The sequence below is a fragment of the Apiospora hydei genome (genome assembly GCF_038363865.1).
Source record: "Apiospora hydei strain CBS 114990 chromosome Unknown utg000004l_segment0_segment0, whole genome shotgun sequence".
NCBI lineage: Eukaryota > Fungi > Ascomycota > Sordariomycetes > Amphisphaeriales > Apiosporaceae > Apiospora > Apiospora hydei.
Genome location: NW_027117363.1, coordinates 7,993,328 through 8,011,766, shown reverse-complemented (window position 1 = coordinate 8,011,766; position 18,439 = coordinate 7,993,328). Strand labels below are relative to the sequence as shown.

Sequence of the window (18,439 nt, the reverse complement as noted above, 5' to 3'; positions counted from 1 at the left end):
GGCCTTCGTCTATCCGGGCCCATGAGCCATTTGCAGGTGCCAAGATTTGCGCGACAGTTCGGGAAAACGGGCCCCCATTCGAATCCAGTTGCAGTGCAGCAGCGTCTGCAAACGATATGTAGTAGGGCCCATAGTGCAGTGCAGTGCAGTGCAGATACCGACGACGGACGGCACTCCCCAAAAGCATAATGGTCCATATCACCACAAGTGTTTTGCATATCGCTTATGTACGTGTATGCTATGCTTGCGTCGCAGCAGCCAATTGGCGATGCAGACGCAGGTGTGCAGGTGTGCAGGACATGACGGCATGCTGGCCCAAGCTGGGGTTGTCCGCTCCTGAAACCAACCCGAAACCGTACGTCGGGTTTTGCCAGTTCGTCATGAGGCGTTTTCCATTTTTGTTTCGCCGTTTCATGAACGCATGCTACCTTAGCCTCCCCATGAAGAATTCAATGCAAGCAGCCCCAACTACCAACCCGCCCGTGGTAGGCTGGCTCCTGGTTTGCTCTGCCCGTCTAGCTCGTGTGGCGGGCTGGCGGGCCCGCGGCTGAAGCGACCTGCCGGTGAGGCAGGTCTGAACCAGGTGAGCACTGAGCAGCTTGCCAACCCGCCCCCGTCCCCGTCCCCGTTCCTCTGGCTCTGTGCTGCCGCCCACATATTCTTTTCTTGGGAGGTGTCATCTGATATTCGCATGAACATTTCCAATGGCCTTGGTAAAACAATACGCCTCCGCTCTCGATGATCATCCCCGCTGGTTTGAAGCTTGTAGCAATGCGCCGCCTGCCCATGCCCGATGGCTGGCTGGTTGTGGTTGCTTCTGGCTGTTGAGTACTAAGTAGTGAGTGGGTGGTATGGGGAGGTGGTATTGAGAGGGAGAGAGAGAGCCCTCTCGCTAAAATAACTATAGCAGCCGTGCACACATTTCGCCGTTCCAAACAGCCAGGGGGTCTTGCAAGCAACCTCAGCTTGGCAAAACTCCATCCCAGGGCCGCAAACCGTTCGAGCTGCGCTGAACAGCCCTCGGGAAGGCTGCCATGGATGATGGGGTTCGACAAGACCGGCGATGGAGAGTGTGTCTGATTGCCTGTTAGAGCTGGCAGGTGGGATGGGCTGATGTCCCCTCTCAGCTCTGCGCGCGCCCTCTTCCCTGTGTGTGTTTACAAAAGCGTACCTCAGACTGGGGACGTTTAACACCCGTGCTCCGGGCGTATCGAATCTACGGGAAATATTCCTTAGCATTATCCCCCTCCCCAAGGCTGGCGGAGAGGAGGCCCAAGATGCTTCCGCGAGGCTGGGGGGTGATTGGCATCTGCTTGTAATACGCTGCGACCGGTGACCACTCTCTGTCCCGATGCGGTGCAAAGTGAGAGAGCAAGGCTGAGGGAGGGTTCTTGCAGATCGCCATGTCACTGAACCAGCTGCCTCGCGGATATAACACGGAGACCATTTTCTCCGTCTCCATTCAGGGTCCCCCGAGAGAAATGCGGAGGAGGAAAGGAGATTTTACTTTTACGTCGCTTATGGCTATGGAGCGAACCCTCTTGGTTTGAAGGGGGATTACCCACCAGCGCTGATTGGCTCTCAGCAGGCCTGGCTTATCAGAAAGGGGCAAAGGGCCAAGCAAAAAGGGTCCCGGGCTGGCTGCTTATGTGGTAGATCTGCCGGCATCTCGCAGCCACTTCTCCAGTCGTTCGCCAGCCTATCCGTCCGGACGCTCGCCAACTGACAGAGTCAAGCGTCGCACGACGGCGGCGGCGTTGACGAGCAACGCGCACAGGCTTCCGTTATTTGCGCGTTTGTGTGCGTGTGTGTGTGTGTGTATGCGCGTGCGACGGCGCGTGTTTCTTCCCTTAGTAATTACTTAACTTACCTACTTACATGAGATATTAAAATGCTATGGCCCTGAATTCTGTAGGCTGAAAAAGGCCCACCCTTGAGTAAGGGTCGACGCTATGGTCCCCTACAGATACAGGCGCATGATCACTATAATGGGACTATAAGTAGTGAGGGCCTGGCTAGCCTAGTGCTAAAATAGTAATTGTTACGACGGACCCGGACTGTTGCAGCACAGTAATCTTGAGCGTGACATTCGATCCCGCAAGTCTCGTCCAGGACAGAAAACCAGGCTTGCAGAACACGGGCAATATCGTGGTATTTGTAAGGGGGTTTCGTTCAACTTCTAACTTCCATCACACCGCCTTCTCCCGCCTGTTCAGTCGGCTGAGTCGTGATTGGCCGGTGTCAGCGAATGCCGGCTCCCTTGCTCCCCAGGTTGCGCCCGGCGGCTATTTCCTGATTCGTCGCCCTCGGCCAGATATAGCTATGGGATGTGATACCGGTACAATGCAGACTCGGGGCCCCGTGCTTTTTCTTCAAAGGATTGATTATTTGCGCGAATCATCGAGCTGAGCCGCTCAGCACAGTAGCCCAGAATAGCAGTAGATTGGTTTCTTGGTAATACATAGCATCCACCCAGTCCAGTGGGGTCTTCCTTTGATTTCGCAATCTACCCCGTGCATCTTCGAGATATGATCGACAGACGGGCATCATCCCAGCATTTGGCAGGTACATAGTCGCTGAGTGGTAGTAACAAGCAATGGCTCTCCCAAGACATTTCGGGGCTGGGGGAGAGAGAGAGTAGCGAACCAGCCTCAGTAGGTGGCAGGGCCAAGTATTGGCCAGAGGACAGGGAAGGCCTCCTCGGTCTCTCGGAGGATTTTTAGGAGTTTTGGGGGTGACATCGTACGGAAACTGATGTGATGAATCTCAGGAAATCCGAGCTTTTCCCTCCCTACGATTGGTGAGTGACGTGACATGGTCCTTTCTTTAGCTTCTTTTGGAAGATACTAACACAGACACGCACACATATTCAACCGCGAAGATCCGGATCGCAAGACGGGTGACACGATCAACTGAGCAAGCCAAGCATGCGCAATGTGGTCTTGTTGGTCAAGCCGCCAGGCCCGGCAGAGAAATCCCCGTTCCCCTGCATAATGATTAGACCGCATCACGGGTGGGTGGCCAAGGCGGCTGCTTCTGCAGGTACGCTTTCGGCTTTCGCGGGCTTAGATGCGAGATGCGGGGGATGATGCATGCACTTGGGTGTACGGTACCAGAGTTGCCAATTCATTCCTTCATCTGATACGAGTAACGTTACCCAGAAGACCGCAATCGCGAAGACGAGGTAGAGTTATTGGCGAGACCGACAGTATCATGCTACATACATAGGCCGCCTGTCTTGCACATGCGCAGATTGAGATCGGTCCTGGGCAAACTAGGTGCTTTCCAGACCTTGTCGGGTTCCCCTAGCCTTACCCCTGCGCTCCATGCTGGAAATTCAAATGTGCATATCAATCTGAGCCCGTCAAAAATAGCTTCCTGCAGGCGCAAGGAGCCCCATGCCAGTTTATTGTGGTCGAGCTCTCCGCCTCAAATCGATTGATCAGTGGCTACATCATGTACCTTACCTTACCTAACGTACTCGCACCACTGCCTACCTACTCACTTAGGAGGCGCGACACTTGCGCGTTGAGAGAAACGAACGGCTTGTCCGTGATCTGGCAAATAAGAAGGTTAATTAAACATCAGGGACGAGTCCAGACTCCCCAGGTGCCGACCGTTAAAGTGTATTGCGAAGCGCGCAACTAATATAGCACAGCGACAATCTGGGAAAATGGAGAAACTGTCTCTCATCCTCATCAGCCAGTCTCAGCTCTCAGTCCTTCCTGCTCAGCCAAATGCATGCACAATGCAACCCACTCCGGACCGCTTTTTGTCTTCTGTAAGCCACGATAGATACGGACATACTCGGCCGGCATTGGTTGTTCAGTCTGGGTATAAGTCATGCACGCAAATGCATCGCGTCGTAGGTTAATAAGCTGAAGACGGAATCGTATTGATCCTGGATGTTTGCTATACTTGGTGCAAGTTGCTAACCTCCATTTTGTGGCGCCCCTAGGCCCTCGCTTTGCCTGGGAAGTCCGTGTGCTGCTGTTTGACAAAAGTTTCTTTGGTGCTGGATCTAGATTAACCATATGCCAGCCAGCGCACTGGTATAAGGCTTACATTAACACTTGCCACCGACCGCCTGTCATTGGGATTGGCGTCAGGGAATGGCAGCGGACTACACGTGCATGCCGTCGCTCGCACAGGTACATGAAGCATATTCTGACACTCCCATCAACGCTTGAAGGTTTGGTGTTATCATTCTCCTCCCCCAGCCGGTCAGTGCGCAATTGCGGAATTGATGAGTTCATGAGGGACGCTTAGGTATCGTGACGGATCACGCAAACGAGCTAGGCCACATCCGTCCTGCCAATCGAGCCCGGTGCTGGGAGCAATCTGCTTTTAGTGGCGCCGCCTGTGTATCTGCGCTGCAGCTAAACCTCATGCAATTACCTAGCCACGGGCTCGGTCGATTGGCAACAATAGTACGACGGCGATGGCAGAACTGGTGTTCAAGATGGATTCTCATAACTGTTGAAGAGGACCCTGAGATCCTCTTGGGAGAAAACGGTTCTGTTCTTTCTTTTAACATCATCATTCTTTTTGCTCGTGAGTTCCAGTGTAAGAGAGTCGCGGCTGTTTTATAGGGGTCCTGTGTGTGTGTGTGTGTTTTTCTCCCACGCCCCCAAGCCCCCAGTACAGTACCAACCGAGTCGGATCGCCCGCCGCCTCTAGGTATTGCTTGATTGCTTGCTTGCTACAAGCCTTCGTCTTCCAGCCAAACGAAAAGACTCGGGCACAAGCTGGAATAAGCTGCTGAGTGGCACTCCATTCGTTCACTCTTTTAATCCTTCGTCATATGCTCCTTACCTTATCCTTATTAAGCTCGGTTCCTTCTCTTATACCTCGAGCTGTTGACCGACCTGTGCTGCCAGTCGTGTGTGAAGTTGCGGCATCGTGCAGCAGGCGATTTTAAAATACATGCGACGCTGAGAGCAGGGCCGCCCACCTTGGAGAGGGCCGTTGGACGTCTCAAACCCCCTTGCAAGAGCCGAGCTCTGACCCTCAAACATTCCGCATCATTAATTGGTTGTCGGAGGCTTCTGTCCCCTGGGCAGAGAGAGAGCGGCATTGTGGACCATGTCGCAGCATGCGCTCCATTGTAGCGATGGCCACCCATCGCCCTCTCAACTTCGTCGCTACTCGACTTATTTCCCGGACCACGACACTCGTCGCTACTCGACGTACTTTCCCGACCAGGACAGCCCGACCATTGGTAGAGTTCAGCAGGTGAACCTCGTGCTTCCCGACCCTCTCGCCCTCGACCTTGACAGCCATTCGCCGTTAGTATCGCCGTTGGGCACAAAGTAAGCTACATCCAGATCCATCCAGCCGTCCAGCCATCCATTCGTTCATCCACCCATCCTGTCATCAATCAGAGGCTCCATCACCCTGTCCTGCACTGCAGTCCAGTCCGGGCTGTCTGCAACCAAGCAACTGCACTCCCACTGGCACTCCTCCTACATTACACACTACCCTCCCTATACCCTGCTCCTGCACTGCTGCTGTACCTGGCCTGCGACCCGCATAACCCGGTTGCTTCTTCGGCCAGTCTTTTCTTTCTGTTTTTCTCCCATTCCACAGCTTGTCTGCTTTTCTCTTCCTTATTCGCGACACAGGCTGCGTGACAGTAAACCCGTTTTCTTTGATTCGTTTGGAGGGCTCGAGTTATACGCCGTCCCCAGGCAGCTTCTTTCTCTCTCTCCCCCACTCCCTTTGGGCGCTGCTGCTGTACTTGCAACCGGCCAGACCTGTGCAACCCGCCCCAGCCCAACCTGACAATCTTCCGGCCCAGTCAGTGGGACGAAGAAGCAAATACCAACCGGTGCATTCTTTCGAGAGATATCAACCGCTGACACACGGATTCCCCGCCTTCCACCAGATCGCAACGAAGAGCCGCACCCAGTCCTCTAAATACCAACTTCGCCATCTCTCCCCCCACCTAGCGCAGGCCCAAACCGACCAGCCTTTTCACCACTTATCCATGATTCGTTCCCGCAATCGCCAGGAACGCAGGAATTCAGAGGGCCAGCGCAACAAACAGCCGTTGCCCGTATAGGGCATCTCAACCTCAAGCGGTCTCGCACATTCGAGAATTCCTCTTTCTCACAGGGGCAACTATCTCCTCCAGCGACGCCAATCTCACCTTTCTCAGGGTTCGTACTTGTTCTTCACTGTTTTTTTTTATTATGCGATGGGGCCCAGAGATTTGGGTTGAGCCGAATCACACACTATACTAGGTGCACCACACTAGTATACGCGGATAGTCTAACATAGGGCAACATCTACAGATCGATTCACGCACCGTTTCTCCCGAATGACACCAGTAGCCTCTCCGAGCCTATTGTGACCGCGACGCCTTTCCTTGGCCATCCCGCCAATTCGCTGCCTACCATGGCGGGTGGCTCAAGTTCCGCCCAGGTCGAAAAGATCCAAGGACCGCCGCGGACGGCTTCTATCGACTCGTCAGCGTCGACCATGTCCTCCAAAGTCCCAACCGACGCCCTACCCGGGCCGGCTGAGGTCGCCAATCTAATCAAAACAGCAGGCAGCCCTGAAGCCTTGATTCAGTATTTGCTCAAGGAGAAGCAATCGCAATCGCAACAGAACGCTCAGCTCTGGCGGCTAGTCGACAAGCAGAGAGCCATGATTCTGGGCTTGAACAAGGACCTCGAGCGGGCCCTGAAAGACAAGGAGAAGTACCGAAAGAAGATGAAGGAGGTGATGGCTGCTTCGAGCTCCACGTACGATGCACCTCCAGCATCGTCTTCATCGAAGGCGCCTGTGATCCCTCGCTTGGACGTCAATGCCGTTCCTGTTCAAGAAACTGCTGAAGTGCCAGCCTCGCCCTCTAACCTGGACTCGGACAGCGTCAAGCACTCTCCTATTGACATGGCCATGGCGCCGTACCCAATCACACCACCTGCTGACCAGCTGTCCAATGGGCCTACATCGGCCGTCGGCGAGCTCCTCAACCCGTCACATGCGATGCCTAAGCCATCGGAACACGCTCTCGGCAACTTTGATCACGAAGAGGAGGATCGCGTGGCCGACGCAGCAAACGCGGCAAAGAAGGCTGTGGAGGAAAGAGAGGATATCCCCTTGAGCGTGGGCTTGCCTCCTGCGCGAAGCCCACCGAGCGATCCGCCGAGCATGCCGCCTCCTGCCCCGCCGGTAAAGTCTTCCAAGGTTGCGGGAAGCCCTCTTCTTGAGCACTTCCCGCCATCTGCCCCGCCTCCACGCAAGCCTCCGCCAGCGCCGTTAACACTGAAGAAGGGTAACATGCCAGTTTCCATCTCGCCAGAAGGAGAGAATGATACAGATTCGGATTTCGACTCTTTATTGGAGGTGGACGAGTTGCCCATTCCCGAGAAGCGCGGACGAAGGCGCACGAGAGAGGAAGACGACAGAGTAAGGGGAGATGTTGGCTTTACAAGAGGCCGAGAGGCGTAGCTTGTCAAAGAAGAGCAAGAAGGGGAGCCAAAAAGGGATTCCACAGGAGGCCGAATCCGAAGCGCCCGCAAATAATACGGCGGGACTCGCTCCTCCCAGCCAAGCACCCGTCTCTCTTGCTGGTATGCTGAGTGGAGATGAGCAGAAAAACTTCCTCCTAACAGCCCTCTACCGAGTCCTGGACTTCCCGCCAGTCCTCGGCCAGATAGACTCCAGTCGCCTACTCTGTCGGCTGGAGGGTCGGCGGGCCACCTTTCGCCACGCGCCCCTCGGCAACCGATTCCTCTCCCGCCCCACACGTCTGGCTCTAATCAGTCCATTTCGCCCGGGTCTGTGCCTGCTCCGCTGAGTGTATCGAAGCTGAGGATTGAGCCAGTCCAAACCAGCCCTACGGCAGGTTTGGATAGCCCAACGCGGACTAAGGTCTACAAGGGATTCGTGACTGAGGAGTACCCGGATCTTCTCTTGCCTCCGAATGCACTTCCTTCTATTACTGTAAAGGTTGCTTCATCTCGCATGAAGCCATCCAGAGCCAGTCTGATCTCGCTCACTCAGCTGGAGGAGGACCCTGTATTCACCTTGGCTGTCTTCTTACGGTCAGAAGGAGGTGAGCTTTGGCGCGTCGAGAAGGACATTGCGTCGCTCGGCAAGCTTGATTCGCGACTGAAGACTTGCCAGGCCTTCACCAGCAGAACACCAGATCGTTCCTTGTTCACAGGACACGCCCCTGCTAAGCTGGATGCCAGGCGCATTGCCTTGGACTTGTATCTCGAGGAGGCGTTGAACACACCATTGGATACGCCGACTGCGCTGGAACTGTGCAAATATCTATCCACTAACATCTTGCCTCCAAATTCGGATGACACCGGATCCGTTGCCGAGGCGAAGGTCGACACAAGCGCCCAGAAGACGGGCGCAGGCGGACGGCCGTTTAAGACCGGTTATCTGACTAAACGAGGCAAGAACTTTGGTGGCTGGAAAGCCCGGTTCTTTGTTCTTGATGGGCCTCTTCTGAAGTACTACGAGACTCCCGGTGGCGCCCATTTAGGTACCATCAAATTACAGAAAGCCCAGATCGGAAAGCAACAGTCGCAGCAGCAAAATCAAGATGGATCCCCGGCTCGCGGTCCCAACAATGAGGAGCTCGATAACCAATATCGACATGCCTTCCTGGTGCTAGAGCCGAAGAAGAAGGACTCTACCAGCCACGTCAAACATGTGCTTTGCGCCGAGAGTGACAGTGAGCGCGATCAGTGGGTCGACACGTTGTTGCGCTGGATCGACTACCGTGACCCTGAGACTGAGACCAGCCATACAGACAGGCGCGGTAGTGCTTCGAACGGCGGGAAGAAATCGAGGAGCAGTACTTCAAAGCCCCAGGCTGTGCGCACTTCCAGCCAAGAAGACGTGATTGGAATCAGCTATGAAGGCACCAAGCAAGCCGATGCTCCTCCTGATAGCGCTACTTCCATGCGACGGAAGACCTCCGCCACGCCTGACCCTCCGGAGCGGATGGGACCTCCCGCAAGAGGAATGCCTGCACCGCGAGAGATGCCGTCGAAGTCTTCGCTTGGCGCGCCTGGACCAACCCTGGAAGAGAAGAAGCAGAGGAAGCGAAGTTTCTTCGGCTTTGGCCCCAAGCAACGGACATCGACTGACGACCAAGAATCGCTCTTCGGGTCTAGCGTTGGATCCTCTGTCCAAGGTGTTGAGCTTCGTGGAATCAATCAGCATCAGGTATTTGGTTCGTCGCTTGGCGACGCCGTCAGGTTCAGCAGCCCCGTCGATGTCAACGTACCCTTGCCCTCGGTCGTATTCCGATGCATTCAATACCTCGATGCCAAGAACGCCATCCTGGAAGAGGGTATTTTCCGACTCAGCGGGTCGAATGTCGTTATCAAGGGGCTTCGTGAGCGTTTCAATGTCGAGGGGGATGTCAATCTCCTGACGGACGAAACATACTACGACATCCACGCAGTAGCTTCTCTGTTGAAGCTGTATCTGCGGGAGCTTCCCACGACGATATTGACGAGAGATCTGCATCTACAGTTCCTGTCCGTTACAGAAATGTCGAGCCACCCGGAGAAGATCGCGGCACTGGCTGAACTGGTGCAGCACCTTCCACAAGCGAATGGCACCCTGCTCCGGTACCTGATCGCCTTCCTCATCAAGATCATCAACAACTCCGACGTGAACAAGATGACGGTCAGAAATGTCGGAATCGTGTTTTCGCCAACACTCAACATACCTGCTCCAGTCTTCGCTCTGCTTCTGCAGAACTACGAGGGCATTTTTGGCATGGACCCCGAAGAGTACGAACTCCCGTCCCCTGCTTCCGAATCGGACACGCGTTCAGTCGAGCCCCAGTCTCGGCGGCCATCCACCGGTACTGGCGGAGCAGCAGCGTCTCCTCACAGGCGCGTAGGAGATGTGCAGCAGCAGCAGCGCTCAACGCCAACTCCTCCGCCAGCTCGTTCGAATCAGGCACAGCCAGCTCAACGTCCGAATATGTACGACCCGCAATACCTGGCACAGCAAACCGGTGCGCACCTCTACAACAGCACTGCCCGCCCTGCCTACGAGGGCAATGGCTACGGACTGCCAGCGACCTATGAGCCTGCTGCGATGAGTAAACAAGCTCCTGCATATGACAGACCGCTCTATCCAGTGCCATACGAGCAGCCTCAGGCTGGCTACGAACAAAACTTCGTTGCCAAGACGAAGCGAAGAGAGAGTTCTCTGATGATGAACAACATGCTCAACCATCAAGGATCAAAAAGCCGTCTGCGTGACGAGACCCGGATGTAAGCGTGAACAAGATCGCGTGGCGTTCACGCGTACCTGAGGAGAGGACAATTTTTCACTTTATATACCGTCGAGAATATCCGACTCGACTCGATGAACACTATTTCGGCGGAGATATCCCATGCTTTTTTCTTCTTCTTTCCTTTTATTTTCCATACCCACGTCCGAATACCATCTATCGGCGAGCATTTATCGGGATTTCCTTGATCTGGAATGGCCAACTGTCCTTACTCAGAGTTTCCGTGTGTACTGGGAGAGGTGGTGGCGTCGTTTCCTATTGTCTAATATGAGAAAGTGCGGACCTGGCTAGACACACAAAAAGCAGGGTAGAGCATCCCATTAGTGACGGGTTCGAGCAAGGGGTCTCACACGCCGGGACGCACTGAAAGATGAGTGTCGATGCCGAGGGTGATACGGCAAAGGCAGTCTATTCTTTTCTTTCCTTCTGGCGAGCAGCGATTCCCCGGCACTCGATGTACACTAAAAATGAGCGGAAGTCGGATTTTGGGCGTTGGGTGGCACTTATTTTTTTACGACAGCTTGGATTTGAGCTTATTATGCGACATGTTGCACAGCGCTTGGCGAAACATCTGCGAGGGAGAACTATGATTCACGTTCAACGGCGTTCGGTTCGCGGCCTGACGGGTCGAGGAAAACGAATCTAGCCTGTACATAGCCTGAACTCGATTGCAGGCTCGCGGTGTTCTGAGCCCGAGCCCCGGCAATTGGAATTGTCTGAATATAAAGAAAGCATCATGAACTTCACCACCTTTTGACCTTTGTACCTTTCCTGTCTGTGTCTTGGACCCTTGAGCCGCTGTGATGTACGAAAAGCGCCTTGTGGATGTGCCGCGGGAGTCTGACGGCACCATGTGTACCACCACATCTGGGCTGACAAGGCGTAATCTAAGTTTTGTGCATATAGGGCTACGGCCGTTCCATTTGGGCAGACAGCGTCTTGCACATGACGAATCATCAGAGCATTATTAACAGCACCATCGCACTATCTTCCCTTTCTCGCTTGCAATATTCGATAGGGGGCTGTGCGGCCGTAACGTACGTAATACGTAGTACGTGATATGTATACCGTTCGGGCCGGCCCCGGTGAGCGGCGGGACGGCGGCTTAACGGATGCGCTTATTCTTGCCCCCACTCGCGCCAGCAACAACAACTTCGAGAAACAGCGGGAGAGGAAGGACAAGCCGCCGCCTCCCCAACACACACGTCAGCCCCTTAACAATGAGGCTTCGGGATCGACGTACGTACAGCTGAATAATAGTTTGCGTTATCTTTTGAGGGAAAGGCTGGTAGCTGTTGATGTGTGTGCGTGCATGTGTATATAATGACCACGCGATCCCATGGTATGATGAGTTGATATCCTTCCACAGCTCAGCAAACAAACGAGTATTCTACTACGTCCTTCTCATTACCATCTTGAGGCAACTCCCCCAACCACAGATCCAGATCTAGAATCATGATACACAGCAGCCGAACCCCGCTCGCCGGCCCACTGAGCAGCCTTTTCTCGACATGGCTGCCCTCCTCGCCATCAAGTCAGCTGTTCCCAGGCGGCACCGTGCTGTGCTGCTGTTTCTGTGCCCTGCTGGCACGACCCTGGCTGCGACGGCTGCTCTTCGTGCAAACCGAGGGTGGTAGCAGCGGCAACATCATCCTCTCGCCCCGGACCTCGGCGGCCCTGAGGGGAATGTCGCAGGCCGAGCGCGATGCTCTCCCTTACCCGCCCGACGGCGCCCTGCCTGGCGCCCGCGACGTCGCGACGCCGTACGGCTCCGTCCGGGTCTATGAGTGGGGACCCGAGGATGGCGAGCGCGTGCTCCTTATCGCGGGCATCAGCACGCCTACCATCTCGCTGGGGGACCTGGCGTGGGAGATGAGCGAGCGGGGGTACCGAGTCATGTTGTTTGGTGAGTTGTCCCCCTTTTCCTTCTCCTGGAATTCAGAAGGTGAGTACCCTGTTTGCTGAACGTCGGCCGCTGCATCGTTTGAACACAGACTACTTCGGCAGAGGCTACTCCGACGCCCCCGCCGACGTCGACTACGGCGCCCGGCTCTACATGACGCAGATCCTGCTCATGCTGGCGTCGTCACAGCTGAACTGGGACAGCTTCCACCTCGTCGGCTACTCGCTCGGCGGCTGCCTGGCCGTTGCTTTTACCCGCTACCTCCCGCGCCGCGTCGTGTCGCTCACGCTTATCGCGGGTGCGGGCCTGATCCGCCCGCACCACGTCGACTGGAAGGGATGGCTGCTGTATCAGTCGGGGCTGCTGCCCGAGGCGCTGGTCAAGTGGATCGTGTAAGTCTCTCTCCTCCTGCTCCTGCCTGCCGCTCCTTTCCTCCCTCCCAAACATCTAGTGGCCCGCCGCAAGCTGACCCCACACAACAACACCCCACAGCCGCCGCCGCATCCGCCCCGACACCTCATCATCCCAAACCGACGTCATGGCCGCCGAGAGCAAGTCGTCGTCGCCGTCGTCGACCGGCGGCGACGCCAACGGCGGCCAGGGCTTCGACAGCGCGCCCATCTCGCGGCGGCGGCCGGGCGTGAGCGTGGCGGACGTGGTGGCGCACCAGCTCGACGCGCACGCGGGCTTCGTGCACGCCTTCGCGAGCACGATGCGGCACGCGCCCATCTACGCGCCGCAGGGGGACTGGGTCGTGCTGCGGGAGCTGCTCGCCGGGGCGCGGAGGGGACGACGACAACAGGTTACCACGATGGCGACGATGGGAAGGAGTCAACAGGAGAAGACGGAGACAAAGACAAAGACAGACGACGGTGAAGAGGGAGGCCTCGTCAAGGGGAAGGTGCTGCTCGTGCTGGGCGCGGAAGACCCGGTCATCGTGCCCGAGGAGACCATCGAGGACGCGGTGGCCGTGCTGGGGAGGGACGGGGTGGAGTATGCCGTGCTGGCTGCTGGACATGAGCTGCCCATCACCCAGAGCTGCGAGGTGGCTGACGTGGTACAGGCCTTCTTCCGGGGATAGGTAGGGTGGGCATGCTTTGACTTACATGTAACCCAGCCATCAGTTTGGATGACAGTTCTCGGCCTGGGATTGCGACGACGTTCAACTATGATGGGCACAGGGGGGTTCACTCTTCATCTTTTCTTCGCTTCTTTTTCTTGTCCTTCTGCCCTTCGGACACTTAGACGGTTATAGAAGGGTACGTTCTCCCTTGTTTTCACCCCAAATACACAGACAACCATTCCTGCCATATTTTGATAAGCCGTTGGATGCCGGTCACGCTACGGAGTCTGCAAGTGAGCTGGATGCGAACTCGGCATCCGCAAGCACGCACAGCATGCAGTAGGGTCTGTCTGACATGTCGCGTGACCCTGACCCGACGTAACATTCGACCTTACTAAGGACCTTACATGGGGATTCGTGATGGGTATTTTATACGTACCCAGGGAGGAGAACATGCTCGATAATGGAGCATCAATCCGGTCTTCCATGTCAAACAGGGGCAAAGAAGAGAACATGACGGAGAGGTTGTGTAGAAGACACTGGTATATCATCGACAACACCCAGACACCCGTTTCACCAATGAGGTCATCGACCGGGAAATATCCTTGGGAAATATCCTCATCGTGTCGTGTCTGGTGAATGCTACGCGTATCGGAAGGTCAATATTGATACTGTTGGGCTGAAATGAAAAAAGACCAGCAGTCAGCACAACAGTACACATTATTAAGGTCAACGCATCTGCACTCGTGTCTCAAACTGCAAGCTGAGAGTGAGACAGTTCGCGGGCATTTGGCCGCCCCCGAGAATATGTGCGGTTGATCGCAATGGAAGTATAGGGAACACGTCAGTGATCGGCAGAATTGCAGTACAGGCCTGCAGGAGAGCAGCCCACGAGACGTCCGTCCTAAGCAGATTGCAGCATACTTGGCTATGGTGGTAATGGCAAGGTGTTGCGCTACTCCAACTCACACCCGATGCCTACTGCCCGCTGGCCGCGCCTCCCGCATACTTTGACGACTTCGCAAAAGCTCATGGGATGGATGGATGGATGGATGGAACGGGTGGCTTAGTGGTATGCGGGGTTCGGGGCCCTGAGAACGCCGGACGGTATGGTGTGTCGTGATGAAACAAGGGGTTTGATTTTATACTCCATTGCTCCCCCAGCGAGAGCGAGTATATTCGTGTCCTGAACACGAGCAGACACAGTCCAGGCACGACATGGAACTGCTTCCCCGGATTCAGAGCTGCGAAAAATAGCCCACGGGCATGGAGCGAACCCAATGCGGGCAAGTACGATATGCAGGCTGCAGGCTGCAGGTTACCTGCTACCTACATACTTCGCACATAAAACACCACTGCAAGACAGCGAGCCTGTTGGAAGCTGGACCGGCCTCCGTCGTCTCCATCTTTTCCCCAGCTTTTCTCCAGTTTCCCACGGCATTGCCGCATCGCACCCTTATGCTTGATATGGGCGGGCTTTGAATAACTACGTATGTAGCTTCAGATGGTGGCCACGTCCTGCACGCGATGCCTCCACACGCGGCAACGTGTTCCGGGGTATTGTTGTCGCCAGAGGGGTAGGGGGGGGGATGATGACGGTGCCCTAGCCAGAATATACGAGCTTGTCCAATACTCGTCCTGCAGCCAGGTTGTCTAGCCGCGAGACTAGTAGTACGGTTGCTTCGCATGTATTGGCGTTCAGAGGGCATAACTTAAATAGAGTTGGCAACAAAGCCATGGTATGGTGTCGAGCGGCGAGCCGCCAACAAGCGTGTTGGAGGTCCAGCAGTCCAGCCTAATGTCACCTTCCCCTTTTCCTTGCAAGGGAGCGGACCTTCTTGCGAGAGAGCGTGTGAAGTTGAGTGGGAGTGGGAGTGGGAGTGTGAGTGGAGCGGAGGGGAGGGTCAAATCTGGGGTAAGTGGCCTAACTAAGGGGGTGCGCTCCGGTCTTTGTGCTCCAGTCATGTCATGGGCCGGATCAGCGATGAATTGTCTGTATGTCTTAGAAGACAGTTTGACATTGATAAACGTAAGCAAACGAGCCAGCACAATCAAGCGCCTCTCTGGCTCCTCCAGAAGATAAACCCTTGTGCACACACCTCGAATAGCAGGGTCCCTGTGCATACCTTATCATCCAGCTACTGTACCGCTTTTTTAAGTTGCAAGAGCTATCGCAGATTCGCGAGAACAAAGATAGAACAAGGTTGAGTTTCGAGCAGCCTTCGAGGAAGATCGGGAATAAAAGGCAAGAAAGGGTATAGTGCGAGGTAATAGTCCATGTTTTTCTCGAGGGTGCTGTGCTGAAAAGCGTAGTGGTAGGTAGGCAACAGATAATGCAATCAATGGTGCATTTATCTTGGCAAGAAGCGCAAGGCGAAAGAAGAAGAAGGCATGACGGAGCTGGAAGTCTAACCGTCTAGAATGGCTAGAAGGGCCCAAGTGAGGATAGGGCAGGAGACTGATGAGCAACGGTTCTCGCTGATCGCAAGCGTGGCTTCAGGAGACGGCGAATGGGAGCGAGGGGCGTGGTGGGAATATGATGCAAGCGGGTCGGTGATCAGCATTAATTAGAATTTCATCAGGAAGGGGACTGATAATGATTAGACGTCAACCCGCACTTGCTCTGTTCGTTATCAGCATCGAGAAACTTAGGTATGTGGAAGGTACTGGGTACTGACTAGCGCGTCTCCCCGCATTTGACTAGTGAGGGCCAGCGAGATTAGGCGTGAGATCCATTGGCACAGGTGGATTGGGGATGCAGCGTGTAGCGGTACCTTAGCTACTAGCCTATTCACTGGGGAGGTGACGTCGCTGCAAGCCAAGAGCCAGAGACAGGCCCAGCAAAAGCCAAGGGGGGCGGAGGGCGAGCCACGACTCGGCGAGTCAGGGACACCGGTCGCTAGCAAGGGAGGTGGGAGGCTAGGGGACACGGGGGAGGGCAGCGACTGGTGCTGCCTACTACTAGCTCGCTCGTCTGGCTCGTTTGGCACCCTTGGCGCTGCCAATAGGGCCTTGGCTGATAGGGGAAACGCTGTCTTCCGCACCGGAATCGCTAACAGGTACTGCTACAAGAACCATTGCTTAGCAGCTTAGCGTGCACCCACTGGAAGGTCCCCTGCTGCAGCACCGGCCATGATGCGCCTCCGGCCTCTGTGATTGGCGCATTTCTGAAGATTGTGGACCCCCTCGTAGATGCCCCATCTCTCCCGAACAAGCATCATGAATGAGCCCAGCATCAGCCCATTGATGTGATTCATTGTAGCAGAATGGCCTACAGACCGGCCCTTCTACGCAGCAATCGAACGGCAGTGGGATGGCATTTCGAACAGGCAATATCGTTTCTTGGAGGTTGCTATTAATTCCGACTTGGAATTGCATTTTGGTTTTCTCATCTTCTCGATCTTTTCCTCTCTCTCTCTCTCTCTCATCACCATCATCATCATCAACCCATTCCAGTCTTCATTCTGACATACTTGGCCACTTGAGGTCCATCCTAGTGTGTCCAGCCCAAGTCGTTGGTTCGTCCTCTGGAATCACGCGGCGCAGAAGTGCAGACGAGTACCACGGATTGCAGCACTCTACCTACCCCTACCCCCGCCTCTCTCCCTGGCCTCACTCCCCCTGCCCCTTCAGACGTCCACCAAGCCCGTTCGTTTACACGCACTCCCTACAGGTTAGGGACTGGGACTTGGCCTGGCCTTTAACTGCTACGGCTTCGTTTCGCTGCCGGTGCAGACGAGGCTTGTTTGGTTTTCCCAAGAACCATCCGACGTCTGATCTTCTGCTTGACCTAGAGGGGGGTCGAATTCGAATGTGTTGGGGGTGTCTTACCTGACTTGCATTCCAATACATACACACTTACTGCCTCCGCGGGTAGTGAGTAGTAGTAGCAGTACCTGCTACAAAGTAGACTTCGACAAAGCGACTAGGGGGCACGTCAGCTCTTTGATTCGTCCAGGTCCCTTTGATCGACTTTGTACCGGCTACTTTGCTACCTCTTACCCTGGGTTTCTGTCCACTGCACCTCGTTAGTCGGGAGCTCGGACTCGCTCTCTACTCTCGACATAATCCTCTGAATCACATACATATCAGCTTTGGGATTCCCATCTTCTGATTCCCTCCCTCTTACCTCCTACCTCCTACACACCTCTTCCATCTATTGCACAACCAAAGCCATCACACCGCAATCTCGTACAACCGCGGAAACTATTACTCTATCAATTTCTCCTGCTGCGATTGCAATCCCGCCATCATGTCCCACGACAGAGACAGCAGCCCTCCCCATGAGGCTGTTCGTAACCGTCGACCGTCGGTCACCTCGACAGCCTTCTCCAACCTCTTCCAACGCAGTGGCTCTGTGTCTCAATCCACCAACGGCGGTACCGCCCCCATGGCAATAAACAGAGATCAGAACCGGCGCCTGTCTGTCACCACAATTGGTCTTTCAGGCACTGGTCCTGCTCCGGGCTCTACGCCATTCGCAACCCTGCGACGTGGAAGCATCTCCACCAACGGTTCAGACTCGATTGACGAGAACGCCGTCGAGGACGATGAGTCATCCCGCACCGCTCCCACCACTCCTTTTACTCGTCGTATGAGTTTTGGTGCACAAGCAATGCGTTCGATGCGTACGCCTGGTGGCACAAGCCCCGGCTCTACTGGTAGGCCCAACCTAGCGAGATGTTCTTCTGGTGGCAATGTTCGTCCGTCACTGTCCACTTCGGCTCCGATGTCGGTCGGCCGAAGAAGCAGTACACAGGCAAGCATTGTTTTACATGCAAGAACCCCTTCTGACATGATTCTTGCTGCTCGTCTAGACCAAGGCTACAACTGGTCCGAGCAACTTAGATCTCGCGCTGAGTCCAGCGTATCGGGCGCTCGCCCCTCCTTTGCATCCACCGGCAATGGCTCGCCGCCTCGGGCAAGCAACAATTTCCATGACCGAGCCAAGTCCATTTCCGACATGCCGGCCCCGCCCCAGCAAGCAGCCGCGGTGAAGCCGAAGCCTCCCCCGCGCAAGCCTGACGCCATGCAGGAGCGCATCCTCAAGGGCGACTTTTACATGGACTGATGAGGCATCATCAGTCACAAGCGCCAGCGCTTTCAATTGTGCTCGTCGCTTGAATAATCAACGGAAAAAAGGGAAAAAGAAAAACTCAGTGGCTGAAAATGCCATCGACAGCCTATACTC

The 18,439-nt window shown here is 55.2% G+C and overlaps 3 protein-coding genes across 3 annotated transcripts; all 3 read left to right on the top strand.

The window, feature by feature from the left end:
• Positions 1 to 6,399: 6,399 nt before the first annotated feature.
• Positions 6,400 to 10,266, top strand: PG997_005018 (uncharacterized protein; the record flags this gene model as incomplete). The annotated part of the gene is made up of 2 exons (XM_066809333.1): positions 6,400 to 7,454; positions 7,623 to 10,266. The coding sequence occupies 2 exons, from the start codon at positions 6,400 to 6,402 to the stop codon at positions 10,264 to 10,266; spliced, it is 3,699 nt and encodes a 1,232-aa protein (XP_066672951.1).
• Positions 10,267 to 11,737: 1,471 nt separating this feature from the next.
• Positions 11,738 to 13,266, top strand: PG997_005017 (uncharacterized protein; the record flags this gene model as incomplete). The annotated part of the gene is made up of 3 exons (XM_066809332.1): positions 11,738 to 12,227; positions 12,277 to 12,577; positions 12,678 to 13,266. 3 exons carry the CDS (start codon positions 11,738 to 11,740, stop codon positions 13,264 to 13,266), a joined length of 1,380 nt encoding a protein of 459 aa, XP_066672950.1.
• Positions 13,267 to 17,500: 4,234 nt separating this feature from the next.
• On the top strand, positions 17,501 to 18,319 carry PG997_005016 (uncharacterized protein; the record flags this gene model as incomplete). Its single annotated transcript, XM_066809331.1, has 1 exon — positions 17,501 to 18,319. The coding sequence occupies one exon, from the start codon at positions 17,501 to 17,503 to the stop codon at positions 18,317 to 18,319; it is 819 nt and encodes a 272-aa protein (XP_066672949.1).
• Between the last annotated feature and the right edge of the window lie 120 nt (positions 18,320 to 18,439).